At 47.8% G+C, this 13,108-nt stretch overlaps 5 protein-coding genes across 5 annotated transcripts; 4 read left to right on the top strand and 1 right to left on the bottom strand.

The window, feature by feature from the left end:
• On the top strand, window positions 1–2,348 carry N7457_006824 (Zn(II)2Cys6 transcription factor; the record flags this gene model as incomplete). Its single annotated transcript, XM_057177867.1, has 6 exons — window positions 1–308; window positions 464–928; window positions 998–1,242; window positions 1,296–1,430; window positions 1,483–1,582; window positions 1,640–2,348. 6 exons carry the CDS (start codon window positions 1–3, stop codon window positions 2,346–2,348), a joined length of 1,962 nt encoding a protein of 653 aa, XP_057029611.1.
• Window positions 2,349–2,593: 245 nt separating this feature from the next.
• N7457_006823 (PhzF family phenazine biosynthesis protein) lies at window positions 2,594–3,577 on the top strand (the record flags this gene model as incomplete). Its single annotated transcript, XM_057177866.1, has 1 exon — window positions 2,594–3,577. One exon carries the CDS (start codon window positions 2,594–2,596, stop codon window positions 3,575–3,577), a length of 984 nt encoding a protein of 327 aa, XP_057029610.1.
• A 153-nt stretch (window positions 3,578–3,730) lies between these two features.
• On the bottom strand, window positions 3,731–5,467 carry N7457_006822 (cytochrome P450; the record flags this gene model as incomplete). Its single annotated transcript, XM_057177865.1, has 2 exons — window positions 3,731–5,259; window positions 5,308–5,467. 2 exons carry the CDS (start codon window positions 5,465–5,467, stop codon window positions 3,731–3,733), a joined length of 1,689 nt encoding a protein of 562 aa, XP_057029609.1.
• Window positions 5,468–5,869: 402 nt separating this feature from the next.
• Window positions 5,870–7,371, top strand: N7457_006821 (Cytochrome b5; the record flags this gene model as incomplete). Its single annotated transcript, XM_057177864.1, has 2 exons — window positions 5,870–6,100; window positions 6,157–7,371. The coding sequence occupies 2 exons, from the start codon at window positions 5,870–5,872 to the stop codon at window positions 7,369–7,371; spliced, it is 1,446 nt and encodes a 481-aa protein (XP_057029608.1).
• Window positions 7,372–8,391: 1,020 nt separating this feature from the next.
• Window positions 8,392–10,340, top strand: N7457_006820 (Dehydrogenase multihelical; the record flags this gene model as incomplete). Its single annotated transcript, XM_057177863.1, has 2 exons — window positions 8,392–9,014; window positions 9,080–10,340. 2 exons carry the CDS (start codon window positions 8,392–8,394, stop codon window positions 10,338–10,340), a joined length of 1,884 nt encoding a protein of 627 aa, XP_057029607.1.
• Window positions 10,341–13,108: the final 2,768 nt, after the last annotated feature.

Below are 13,108 nucleotides of genomic sequence, written 5' to 3'. Positions count from 1 at the left end.
ATGGATCCATCAGATACTCAGGGGTCAAATCCAAATCCGTATCCATACGACACGAGCCGCATCAGTGAACTGCTTAAGCGCAAGCGCCGCACACGCGGCATCAAGTCTTGCTTTCCCTGTCGTCATCGGAAAGTCCGCTGTGATGGCAATACGCCATGTTCAAGTTGTATCCAGCGCCATCATCCGGAGCTATGTTGTTTGCCATCTTCCAGCTCGGGGCAAGAGCCGCCTGCTTCCGATGGGAAGGGAGGCGCTTTTTCGATGAATGGCGATGGGGATGATGAAATGCATGGAACTTCTACTCACAGGTAGGGATTATCATCTCTCCTCCTATCCATGGCCTGTTTCTCCCGGATTTCCTATTTCTTTTGTTCCGCCCTTCATTTTCTTTGCGATGTCTCCAGACTATATATAATACCTCATGCATGAGACATCTTACAACAAATACTGACATAAAAACCAGCAATATCTCCGGAGAAGACCAGAGGGGATACCTGAATGATACCACAAATTTGCCCCCAGGGATTGATCTCATTATCAGCAGGCTTGACAAGATGGATAAGCAGATCTCTTCTCTCAAGACGGAGCTTCGGCAGAGCCGCTTCAATTCAGGGTCGGACACAATCGCACAAGACAATTCAGCGTCTACTTCCATATCACCCCATATGAGGAAGGGCTCAACGCTTGCGAAATCTCCGGGAAAGCACTTCGTCGAAGACGCCACCGGCGCCACCATCTTCCTGGGGAGTCACTCTGACCCGCCAGTGGCTTTGGGATGTCGACAAGCTGGTAATGATTCAATGCTCAATGACTCAATCCTCTTGGATCAGCTTGTTCCACGAACCTATCCCTTCACAAACTTGTGGAAGCCAGAGCCTGGAGCCGGAGAGATCTGCGAGACTTTACCAGATGAGTCGGATATTATCCGGTATGTATCAACGTGCTCACTCAAATAATCGAATCGACTTTTGGGATTATGCTGATTGGATTCTCTCAGATACTGGCAAGTCTACCAGAACAACGTACACCCCTTTTATCCGGCACTAGTGACGTACGAGCAATTCAATATCTCGCTATTTGTGTTTCTCAACAAACGCTCTGGTATAACCCCAGAAAACCAAGTCTCGGTATTAGATGACATGGATTCCTCGTGGCTTGCATTGCTTTTTGCTGTGCTTGCATGTGGAGTGCAATTCTCAAATGATCCCATCAAGGAGCGAGATTTGCGCTGTAAAGTGTTCAGTAAGTACGATCTATCCTCGCTTCTAATATATACCTATATCTAATCATATTAGTCTGCTCCTCCTTCCAATGCCTCCGAGCTTCGAACTTTTTCAACAACACCAACATGGACCAGATTCAGGCTAAAGCATTAATTGGAAACTGTCTGCGCAACAACCTCGATACCAATAGTGCCTGGATTCTAATGGGTAAGTGGCTCGAATTTTGATTCCAATGGAACTAAGACTGAACTGGTCATAGGATCAACGATACGTCTCGCACAAAGTATTGGATTACACGAAGAAACTGCCTCAGACCCACGAAATTCCACCGTGGAACAATTCCAACGAAAACGCCTTTGGTATGTACTCAACTTTCCTTCATGTAGACATGAGGCCCCCGCTGACTGAAAGTCTAGGTGGATGCTTTTATGGCAAGACACCTTCCTCTCCTTTACCTACGACCGCCCGCCCAACGTGAGCAAGCTAAGCAGCAGCCTCCCACACGATCCAGAGTCGGGTCCAGGGTGGTCATTCGCAGAATGCGTCTGCGCACTGTGTCAGATTCTTCTCGAGAGGGCACGACAGGAAAGTACTGAAACAATCACCGAAACACTGTCTTTCAAGAGTCGAATGGCAGCGATATTTGAAGACGCTGCACCATTCCTCCTCGACAAAGCGAACTGTCGCAGTCTGCAGGATCATCTTGAGCGCCTAGCCCTGAATATCCACATCTGTTACGCAATCTGTCGACTCTGCCGGGTAGTCCTGGAGACTGCTGCCAGTGCAGACCATCACTCACTTGTAGATGTTGATTCCATCAAGATAGAGTGCACTGAGCGCGCTGCCGAGGCCGTTGAGAGCTTCTTGGATATGCACCGCCTAGCGGCCACTGTGTGTCGCTCGTGGGCCTTTGTGCATAATGCTGTTAGTTGTGCGCTTACGCTCCAGAATATGGTCGCTGTTGGTCCACGGCAATCCCACGCGGATATGCTGGCGAAGCGCTTGATTGTTGTTTTGGAGCGCGAAGAACAGCAGTCTGTGTGGGAAGACACGGATACGAATGTGCGGTATTTTGGTCCGTATTCCCGGGCCCTCAGGGCTTTGCGTGAGACAAGAGGTCAGTGAACGAGAAATTATCGTATTCGACATGGATCGAGCGGGGATTTGTTTCGGGGCATCAGAATGGCACGAATACGAGGTATCGAGATTTCTAATTCGGTTGATTTATAACAAAGGCGCATCACCAGCTAAACTATTAGTAACTCTTTTTCTTCCAGGTATCCTACATATAAATACCGTTTCCCTGGGATATTTCTGCTCATCCACTGTCATACTAAAACCTATTGGATCTCGCACAGCTGATTCACCCGATGTCTCAACTTCGCTACTATATCATTGATGTCTTCTCATCTATTGCCTATCAAGGCAATCCCCTCGCAGTAGTCAACACAACGTCCACAACTCTCACTGAGACCCAGATGAAGCTGATAGCAAGACAATTTAATCTATCCGAGACAACTTTCATCTGTCCCCCAGAAGACCCAAAAGCCACCTGGCGTCTGAGATCATTCCTCCCCAATGGCGTGGAAGTGTTCGGCGCGGGTCACAATTCGCTCGGTGCGTGGTGGTGGATGGCACACTCGGGGCTTTTGGGAGAAATCGCACACAATACTCAAAGCAAAAAAACCTATTTCCAACAACTGGGTACCCATATCCTACCTGTTGAAGTGGCGCGATCAAATCAAGATCTTGTAATCTCAATGCGCCACGGAAAACCGCAGTTCTTGAACGAACATACCAACCATGAATCCCTTGCTGAATCCCTCGGCATCAAGGCCTGTGATATTGGGCTCAAATACTCGGATGGTACACTCAACCGAGCAAAAGTGGTTACCACGTCGCCTGCTCGTCATCTCTTGATCCCGGTCCGAAGCCTCGAAGTTCTGAGAGGGGTCAGCTTTGCCAACAAAGAAAGGATTTCTCAGGAGCTTGCTAGTACCGAAAGCGATAATAGTGGCGTATACATTTTTACTACCGCAGAAAATGATTCCGAGTCTATGATACCGAGATTTGAGGCCCGGTTCTTCAGTCCGGGGATGTCAATGGAAGATCCAGCCACCGGCTCTGCCGCTGGACCTTTGGCGGCTTATTTATGGGCGAACCATGCCCTCATTCCTAGGCTCGATGGAGTACCCCGAATCGAAGTTGTGCAGGGTGTACAGACTGGGAGGAAGTGTTCTATGAACTTGACCGTTGAGTCGAACGATGAAGACTCGGTTATTACGATTTCTGGAACGAGCGTCCTTGTTGCAGATGGAACAATTGCAATTCCTAGTCCCGAGCTCTCCTTCTGAAGGAGCTATAGTGAACGTGGGATGAGATATTGAAGTGTTTTGAACAAGTCTAAATTCTTTTGTACATAGCATAAGTTGCCATCTAGTAGTCTAATAAACAATGGTCGAGCCGTATCAACGCCGATGCCAATCTAAATAATAATGCTCCGCACTCTAAGCAGTGGTAGTTCTCTTTTTAGCCCGAACGTAGAAGTTCAATGGGCGGATCAACTGGAACTCGGGATCATAGTCGATAGCCTCAAGACCCTCCCGTGTGAACTCATAGCGAGAGACAAGCTCCGACAACAAGATCTTAACCTCGAGCAGTGCAAAGTTGAATCCAATGCAGCCACGAGGACCAGTAGCGAAAGGAATATAAGCGCAACGGTGCTTGTCCTTGGTCTCATCAGAAGACCAGCGATCGGGGTCGAAGTGGAAGGGATCACGCCAGACTTCGGGGTTGGTGTGAATAGCGTACAGGTTGGGGATAATAACACTGTCGGGGGGAAGACGGTAGCCACCAGGCAGAACAACGTCGGTTTTGGTTGTGCGGCCGGGCTGGAAGGAGGCGTTGTGCAGACGCTGGGTTTCCTTGACGAAGCAGTCAAGGAACGACAGGCTGTGGGCAAACTCGGGAGTCCATTCAACGTCGCCATTGGCAACGCCGCGCTCACACAGTTCTGCGTATAGACGGTCTTGGGCGCCTTCGTAGGTGACAAGGCAGTAAAGGAGCCATGACATCAGAGCCGAGGTGGTGGTGAATCCAGCACCTGTGACAATGAGCATGTTGGCGACGATCAGGCCTTCGGGGAACTTTTCGCCCTTTTCGTCAACGGTGTTGAGGAGGTAGTCGACCACGCAGGATGCCTCGGTTGCGGCCTGAGCCATAGGCATGCCTTCAATGCCGGAACCCTTGACGAGTTCAATCTTCTCCTGGAGAAGAGTGTAGATGGTCTTCTGGACAAGCTTAAGACGAGCGGGATCGCCAAAGGGCAGGTGACGGTACCATTCACCTCGAGAGGTAATCTTCTTGTTAAGAGATAGCAAGCTGGCGATGTTGGTGACAATAGGGTGCAATGGAGAATCGACAGCGTTGAAGTGTTCGAAGTCGGCATTCAGGGAGAACTTTCCGACGGTTTGGGAGGCAAGCTTCACCATGTACTGGTAGGCGTTCCAGGACTGGCCACGAGCATCAAGCTCATCGAAGACTGCGAAGGACTTGCGCGCACACTCTTGCATCAACGGGGTGTAATGACGAACTGCCTTAGGGCCCATGGCAGGAGGCAAGAACTTGTGAGCCAACCGCCAGTTCTCGGTCTCAGTATCTCCAATGAAGATAGCTGTGTTATCCTTAACGCCCCAGAGAGGGTGGCTCTCGTTGATCTTCTTGGTCATATAGACAGACTCGGTCAGAGCAACGGCTGCCACTTCGGGGCTATCGGTCAAGTATGTGGTCTTGCCCATGTTCGTGGTCTTGATGACATGGCCGTATTTGCGGAAGAGACGATAGTGGTTACCGAGGTGATCGGGGAAGATCTCGTAGAAGCTGCCGACGAGAGGCAAGCCGTCGGGACCTTGGGGATTTTGAACTGCCTGTCCATCGACACGGAGACCGATAGGTGTGGTTTGTGATGAGGGCGCGCGGAGGATCTCTTCGACTGTGGAAAGCTCTTGTTCGTTATCACCGAGGTGGAAGGTCAATCCTAAGAACGTTAGCAGAGGTCATGACTCAAGGGATGGGCCCTGCGTACCTAGTGGTGCAGCCACATGGAATACTGCTCCCACGGCACGCTTAACATCTTCCAGCTTCCACTTGGCATCAAGTGTTACAGACTGGGCGGTTGATACTTCATCTCCGATCAAGTAGAACACTGGACCGGAGTTCTGTGGTGGTGCTAGTGCGACAGGCATGATTATTTTTTGGTAGATAGTATTGCCAAAGACCATCAAGCTGTTCTTAAATATCTGGATTCGGGCCGAGCTCATTAACAAACTGCAAACCCGATTTATCCAGAGCCAGTGGAGCCCTAACTGCCAGTCGCATAGGAAGACGATCAAGATGGCGTAGATCCGACGTCCGGGCGAAGTTCGCACGAGACGGCTTTCGGCGATCCGCCATTGGGAGCCAGTCAGAGGCAAGTGATTGGCCCCTTTCGACATAATTTGCCGTTGTCTAGCCGTTCACTGGCTGTCGACTGGCTGGTCGCTGGCTGTTCACTGGCTCTCGGGCCGAGTGGAGTGGATTGGCAGCGCATCTTATATATAACTGTTTTGGTCGCTTCGTCTTTCGTATAATCAAATAATTATTTCACAATGTATACCCTGGAGGAAGTGCAACAACACAATAAGCCAGACGATGTCTGGATTATTGTTCACAACAAAATCTACGATGTCACCACATACCTTGAAGACCACCCTGGTGGCAGTGCCATCTTGATCCAGGTCGCTGGCACAGATGCTACTGAAGCATTCGAAGAGATTGGTCACTCTGATGAGGCCCGCGAGGAGTTGGCCCAATATCTTGTTGGTGACTTGCCCACTGAGGTATGTGTCTTCACGTTCTACATCTTTGAGAGACTCAACTAACTGGACTTCATTAGGAACATGCCGAGTCCATCGAAATCTACCGTCCAAACTTTGAACAAGTCGCACAAACCGCTGTCATTGAGGTCAAGAAGCCTGCGTCCAGTCTTGCCCGCTCTGTGGCCTTCTCTCTGGTCAAACTCGGTCTGACTGGTGCATTGGGAGGAGTGGCTTTCACTGGTTATACCAACGGATGGGGACAATTCGCACCTATCTTCAAGAAGCTGTCGGAGAATGCTTCGGCCCTTCTGTTCAAACGCCCCAACTCCTCTGGCCAGTTCTGGTCCGGCTTTGGTATCGCCACTGTCGCCCAGTTTACCCTGACCTGCGGATTGGCCGTGTGGGTTTCGCACAAGCTTGATGTTCAAGAAGATTTCACCCACCACGTGCCTCACCGCACCTCTCGCGGTGACAGGCTCATCTTCCGCAAGAAGATGGCATCCACCACTGCTAAGAAGGTCCCCACCAAGGCCATCGCCCAGCCCCCTCTCGACCCGCGCCAGTTCCGAAGCTTCCCTCTCACCCACAAGGAAGTCGTCTCCCCCAATGTCTACCGCTTCATTTTCGGCCTGCCCAACTCAAATGATATTCTCGGTCTCCCCACCGGCCAGCACATTGCCCTGCGCGCCACTATCAACGGAAAGAGCGTGTCTCGTTCCTACACCCCCGTCTCTAACAACACCGACCTGGGCCGCATCGAGCTGCTGGTTAAGGTCTACCCCCAGGGTCAAATGACCAAGCACCTCGAGCAAATGCAAATCGGCGACACTATCGAGATCCGTGGCCCCAAGGGCGCCATGCAATACACCACATCTTATGCGAACCACATCGGCATGATCGCTGGTGGTACCGGTATCACCCCCATGTACCAGCTCATCCGTGCTATCTGTGATGACAAGTCCGATACCACTAAGATGAGCTTGCTGTACGCTAATAATACCGAGGAGGATATCTTGCTGCGCAAGGAGCTCGATACCTTTGCCCGTGAAAACCCCGACAAGTTCTCTGTCCAGTACGTGCTTTCACAGGCTGGCGAGGACTGGACTGGTCACCGCGGCTTTATCTCTCAGGATCTGATCCAGACTTACTTGCCGGCTGCCGATGCTGACAATAAGGCGCTGCTGTGCGGCCCCCCGCCTATGATTAACGCCATGAAGAAGACTCTTTCTGTGCTGGGCTGGAAGGATCCCAGCGCTGTTTCCAAGTCCACTGATCAGGTCTTCCTGTTCTAAGGGCATTGTGTGAGCATTGGGGCGTTTGGATGTGGACTTGATAACTTGTACAAAAAGTTTGAATTTGATATACAACATAGACATAGAGATAAAGATAGAATATCAGCAACTAGTTACATTTAAAGTCCAATTTCTCTTTGAATTTTAACTGAAGGTATCTACCTTGTACTTTGTACGGAGTACATGACGAGAAATTGGAGTGGATGCCTGAGGTTGCAATATCGATGACGTCGACTCTAAGTTTTAGACTTTGGCTAGAACGAACGATATGCTGTTCTGCGGGCCCTCCGCCGAGTACAGAGTACCTCATACATACATTGTACAACGTACACCGTACAACCTCAGTGGAAGATGTGTCACCTATGTTATGGTTCAACAGCCAATGTTAAGCCTCTGATAGCCAGGATCATAGCCAATAGTCAGGAATAGTACTGGGGGCCTACCTACGTAGGTACCACTGGGCAGTTCATCTGAAGTGGAGTCGACATGGATACCCAGGTATATTATTGGCCCACTGAATCCAGATCGAATCTTGTTTGCGATAAACTTTGTCAATTTTCTTCCAACGTCCGTCCGACTCATTTCCGTGGTGTCTCCGTAGCGAGTCCGAGTCCGAACATATCTGCCCGAACCCACTTCGATATACGAGATCCCGAGTCTACAACATATTAACTTAGAAATGAGTACGGAGTAATCACTGCAGCCGTGATATCCGTTTGTGTTTCCCCTGATAACTGTGCCCCATATGCCGGGTTCCGGTGGCGGAGCTCCTGCACGTAGCTCATGGCGCTCTGGTTGGATGGCTTGCAAAGTGCTACGTAGAAGCCTCCTGATGGAGATCCAAAATGCCGATCTGAGATTAACAATGAATATATATAAGAGAAGCTGGTAGGTGGTCGCCATGGTGATCTTTTCCCAAATAAAAGTCTATACCCCTTCCCACGTCGTATCTCCATACACCTCCGGTTCCTACCTACACCCACACTTTTTTTTATCTTTTTATATTCCCCAGCCACACAAATGGCCGTTAAGCCCAGAACCGACCGCCCCGTCGCGGTCATCGGTGGCGGTGTCCTTGGCCGCCGCATTGCTTGCACTTTCATCGCAGCTGGATACGACGTCAACATCCGGGATCCTTTCCCGGCCGCCCTCCGCGATGCTGCCGAGTACATCGAAACTCACAAAGTTGAATTCTCATTGATGCCCCGCATCCACAAGGCTCACGAGGTTGCCGATGCAGGAGATGAGGCCTCACTGGAGGCGTCCACCGACGCACCCTTTGGCGTCTGCAAGACTTTCACCGATATGGAGCCCGCCGTCTCCAATGCTTGGCTGATCATCGAGGCTGTGCCCGAGGTCCTGCAGTTGAAGATTGATACTCTGGCCGAGCTCGATAAACTCGCTCCTAAGGATTGCTACATCGGTTCCAACAGCTCGTCTTTCAAGTCGAAGCTGATGCTTGTTAATGTTGCTCCCGAGCGCCACCCGAACGTCTTCAATATCCACTATACTATGCCCCCGGCCATTCGCACCGTCGAGTTGATGACATCTGGTAACACCGATCCCAAGATCTTCCCCTACTTGGAGACTGTTCTGGGAGAGTGTGGCATGTTGCCCGTGACTGCTCGTCGCGAATCCACTGGGTATGTATTCCGAAAACATCAACCCACATTGGCATCGCGGCAAACTGACTCAAATCTCCGTCTAGATTCATTTTCAACCGTCTCTGGGCAGCAATTAAGCGTGAAATCATGCACATCCTCTCCGAGGGCGTCAGTGATGCCAGGGAAATCGATCTCCTTTGGGAGCACATGTTCAAGAACGGCCCTCTTCCCTGCCAGCTGATGGACCAGATCGGTCTGGATACTGTCGCCTTCATCGAGGACAACTACATCCAGGAGAAGGGATACGACCCCGTTCCCACCGTCGACTGGCTGCGCCGCGAATACATTAATAAGGGCCGTCTTGGAAAGAAGGGCGGCAAGGGCGGTCTCTACCCTGCTGCCCCCGAGTCCTCTGCCGTCGAAGCTACCCCCGCCACCTCCCCCAGCACTGCCAAGGACATCTACCTCTTGGATGTCGGTCTCGGCAGCAACGCCAAGGACATCTCCCAGGTGCACTCGAACGGCAAAATCCTGCGTCTGAACCTTGCCACCCAAAAGTTGACCCCCGTCGTCGTTGGCCAGAACTTGCCCGATGGAATCGATGTCTCACCCTCGACCAAGCGCATCTTCTGGACCAACATGGGCCACAGCACTGCATCATGTGACGGCTCCGTCTGGTCCGCCGATCTGGATGGCAGCAACGTTAAGTGCATGGTCCCCGCCGGCAAGGTGCACACTCCCAAGCAGCTCGTCGCTATCGAGTCCCGCCAGCAGATCTACTTCTGTGACCGCGAGGGCACCGGCATCCACCGCTGTGACTATGACGGTACCAACCATGTGGTTCTGCTTCAGCGCCGCGTGGACTCCAGCATGAACCTCCTGGACCAGATGACCAACTGGTGTGTGGGTGTCTCTGTCGATGCTGAGCGCGGCATCCTGTACTGGACCCAGAAGGGCCCCAGCAAGGCCGGCCGTGGTCAGATCTTCTCTGCCGGCCTGGATATCCCTGCTGGCGAGACTGCCGAGAACCGTACCGATATCAAGCGCCTGTGGAATAACCTGCCCGAACCTATTGATCTCGAGATTGATACTGAGACCCAGACCCTGTACTGGACCGACCGTGGTGAGCACCCCACGGGCTGCACCCTGAACCGCGCCTACGTGGGCGGTGAAGCTAGCGATCTGGAGAAGGTCATTCTGGCGCGTCACTTCCACGAGCCTATTGGCCTCAAGTTGGACAAGGCCAACAACGTTGCCTATGTGACCGATCTCGGCGGTAGCCTGTACTCCGTGTCTCTGGAAGATGGAGTCAAGACCGAGCTTGTGAGCAACGATGGTAGCTACACTGGCCTCACTCTGGTGTAGAGAACAAACATATATGTATAGGGTGGTGGTGTAGAGCCCCCCCCCCCCCTCTCCTCATAATAAGCCCCCCAACTGCCTAAATATTTTGAATATTTGCTAGCAGAATATATAAGAGCACCTGAATTACTATAACAGAGCCCTTAGTAAATAAAGTACTTACATTCTTCTAAGGTTTAATCTTTCCTAAAGTCGATATGCCTTAGAAGAAAAGCATTAAATATAACGCTATTCGGACTCGGATGAATCCTAGAACTCCCTTCTTCTAGGGGTTAAAACTGTTAAAGATATAGAGGTATGATATAGCATATAGGGTTTCAACAATGGGTTCAAATGATACTAGGAATAGGATCTCTTATAGAAGTATTGAATTGTCTAAAGATCTAGATAATATCTGTCTTTTCCTGCTATTTATGTCCCTTTATATGCCGAGGATCGGAGTCCTTAATTTGGCCCCTAAAGGTGAGCTTTTCGGTAGAAAAGACAAAAAGGGCGTAGCGTTGATAATCCTGCGGATAAGAGAATCCTGCCTTAGGCATGGTTCTTAATACGCCCCCTTAACGTGTAGCCGTTATATATCGTAAGATCATGTTATTAGGGACTAAGATGAATAAGGTTTCTTAGTTAAAAGGTGTAGCTTTTAGACTATAGGAAGGTGTAAAACTAGTAGTTTTGCACTATAAAAGACGTAGTTTTTACACTATGAAAGACGTAGTTTTTACACTACGAAAGACGTAGTTTTTATACTACGAAAGACGTAGGGGTTTATTCTACCGAAAGTCTATATGTTTTAGGGTTAAGGTTTAAACCTGCGATAAACTCTATAAATTTAGGAGCCCCGAGGGGCTTTATTAGTCTATCTGTAATGTTTTTAGTCCCTTTTATATATATAAGCTTGATTTTTCCCCTTTTAACTTACTCGCGGATCTAGTGCTAGTATACGTCGATATATTTTAAACGTCCTAAAATAGTAGGGTTCTTCGTTATCGTGATCGTAGACTAGCTATCGCTATATAAAGGGATAGGGGGGAGGTCTATACTTCTTTAGTAAAAATTAAGATCTTTTAGTAGTTTTCGTAGCTAAATTGCCTCTCCGCTAGTAATTAAGAGGACTATATATTTAGCTTCGGCGCTTGATTTTGCTATATTAGTCTACTTTTAAGATTTCTATAATATTGGACCCCCTACGAGGAAGAAGATATACCTAGTCCTACTTTTACTTTTTAGGGCTAATCTATATAAGGCGTCGATATGCCCTTAGAGGTCCTAATTAGGTCTAGATTAGTATATAATTACGTAATAGCTAGTACGTCTTATATAAGTAATTACTCTTTATACTAGATCCTCGTGTTTAGCGTTTAGGTTTATAGTAAACTACGAAAGTATACTTACTACGAGTAAGAGGTCTAGACGTATAACTATATTAGTATAGTTAATCGAGCCTATATTAGATTAGTACTATTTTACTACCTTACTTATAGCGGTAAAGGTCTCTTCCTTTATTAGGATAATAGATAAAGGGATTATAGGTCTTAAAGTTACGGTTTTTAAGAACCTTTTAATGTATATTTTTTATAAAATTATTATTTTTCCCGCCTCTCTATTATATACTATTTTTATTAAAAGATAGTAGGATAGCTCGCCGAGGTCCGACGTAGACTATTTTATTAAAATAAGGTCCTTTATAGTTTTAATAAGATCTACTATAGAAGCTATAATTAAAAGATCGTTAATATATATAAAAATATAGATAATTATACCGGCGCCCTCTTAATTATACTATATATAAAGATATAGGTCGGAAGTAGATCGTATAAAGCCTTTCGTTAATAAGTAGTCCCCTAATATATTAAACTAGTTTACTACTAACTATTTTAGACTATAAAGACTCTTTTTTAGAAGGTAGACTTTACCTTAGATCTCTAAAAAATCGGTATTATCTTCGAAACCTTCGGGGTAGTATATTAAGAGTCTCTCCTTTAGCGTGGCGTTAAGATATATAACGTTTACGTTAATATAAGTTATAAAAAGCTTCTTTTACGTAATTATAGCGAGGAGGATCTATAGCGTAACGTAGCTACCTATACTAGTAAAGGTCTTAGTATAGTCTAGATCTTCCTATTATTAGAAACCTCTCGCTACCTAGTAAGCCTTAAATTTTAGGGGGTTTCTATCCGTATCGAGTTTTAGTTTATATACCTACTTACCGGTAAGGATACGTATATTCTTAGTGGGTATAGGGGTAGGGATTATCTCCTAAGCTTTAATTAAACTAAGTTATTTAAACTCGATTTTTATAGCGCGGTACTACTAAGGCTAAAGGGGTAAGTTACGTACTTATCGGACTAATTTAGGGTCTTCTATCTATTTAGGGTCTATATTTTTTAGGGTTATTAGTAGGGGTAAGGTTAGGAGATCCTTAGATAATAGGGTTAGTCTAGCTTATATATATAGGATAGTAGTATATTATACTAGATCCTATATACGTTTTTTATCTACCTAAGGTATAGTAGTATAGAAAACCTTATTTTAGATCTTATAATTAAGGTTAGCGAGTTCTTCGGTAGATAGTCTCGGTAGGTCTACTAATAGGACCGATTCGTTACTAGAACTCTTATCGATAAGTCTAAGATCTCCTTTAGAGTCCGAAAAAGGGGTACTTTCTTCGGCGGAAGAAGTTATAGGGGTCTTTTCGGCGGAAGAAATTATAAGATTTATATTATTTATAGGTGTTACGACCCTCTGCTAGGAGAGTGCCTTATAGGCTGGAT

The sequence above is a fragment of the Penicillium paradoxum genome (genome assembly GCF_028828445.1).
Source record: "Penicillium paradoxum strain IBT 22861 chromosome Unknown utg000006l_segment0_segment0, whole genome shotgun sequence".
Classification (NCBI taxonomy): Eukaryota; Fungi; Ascomycota; class Eurotiomycetes; order Eurotiales; family Aspergillaceae; genus Penicillium; species Penicillium paradoxum.
This window is presented reverse-complemented; position numbering and strand designations above follow the sequence as displayed.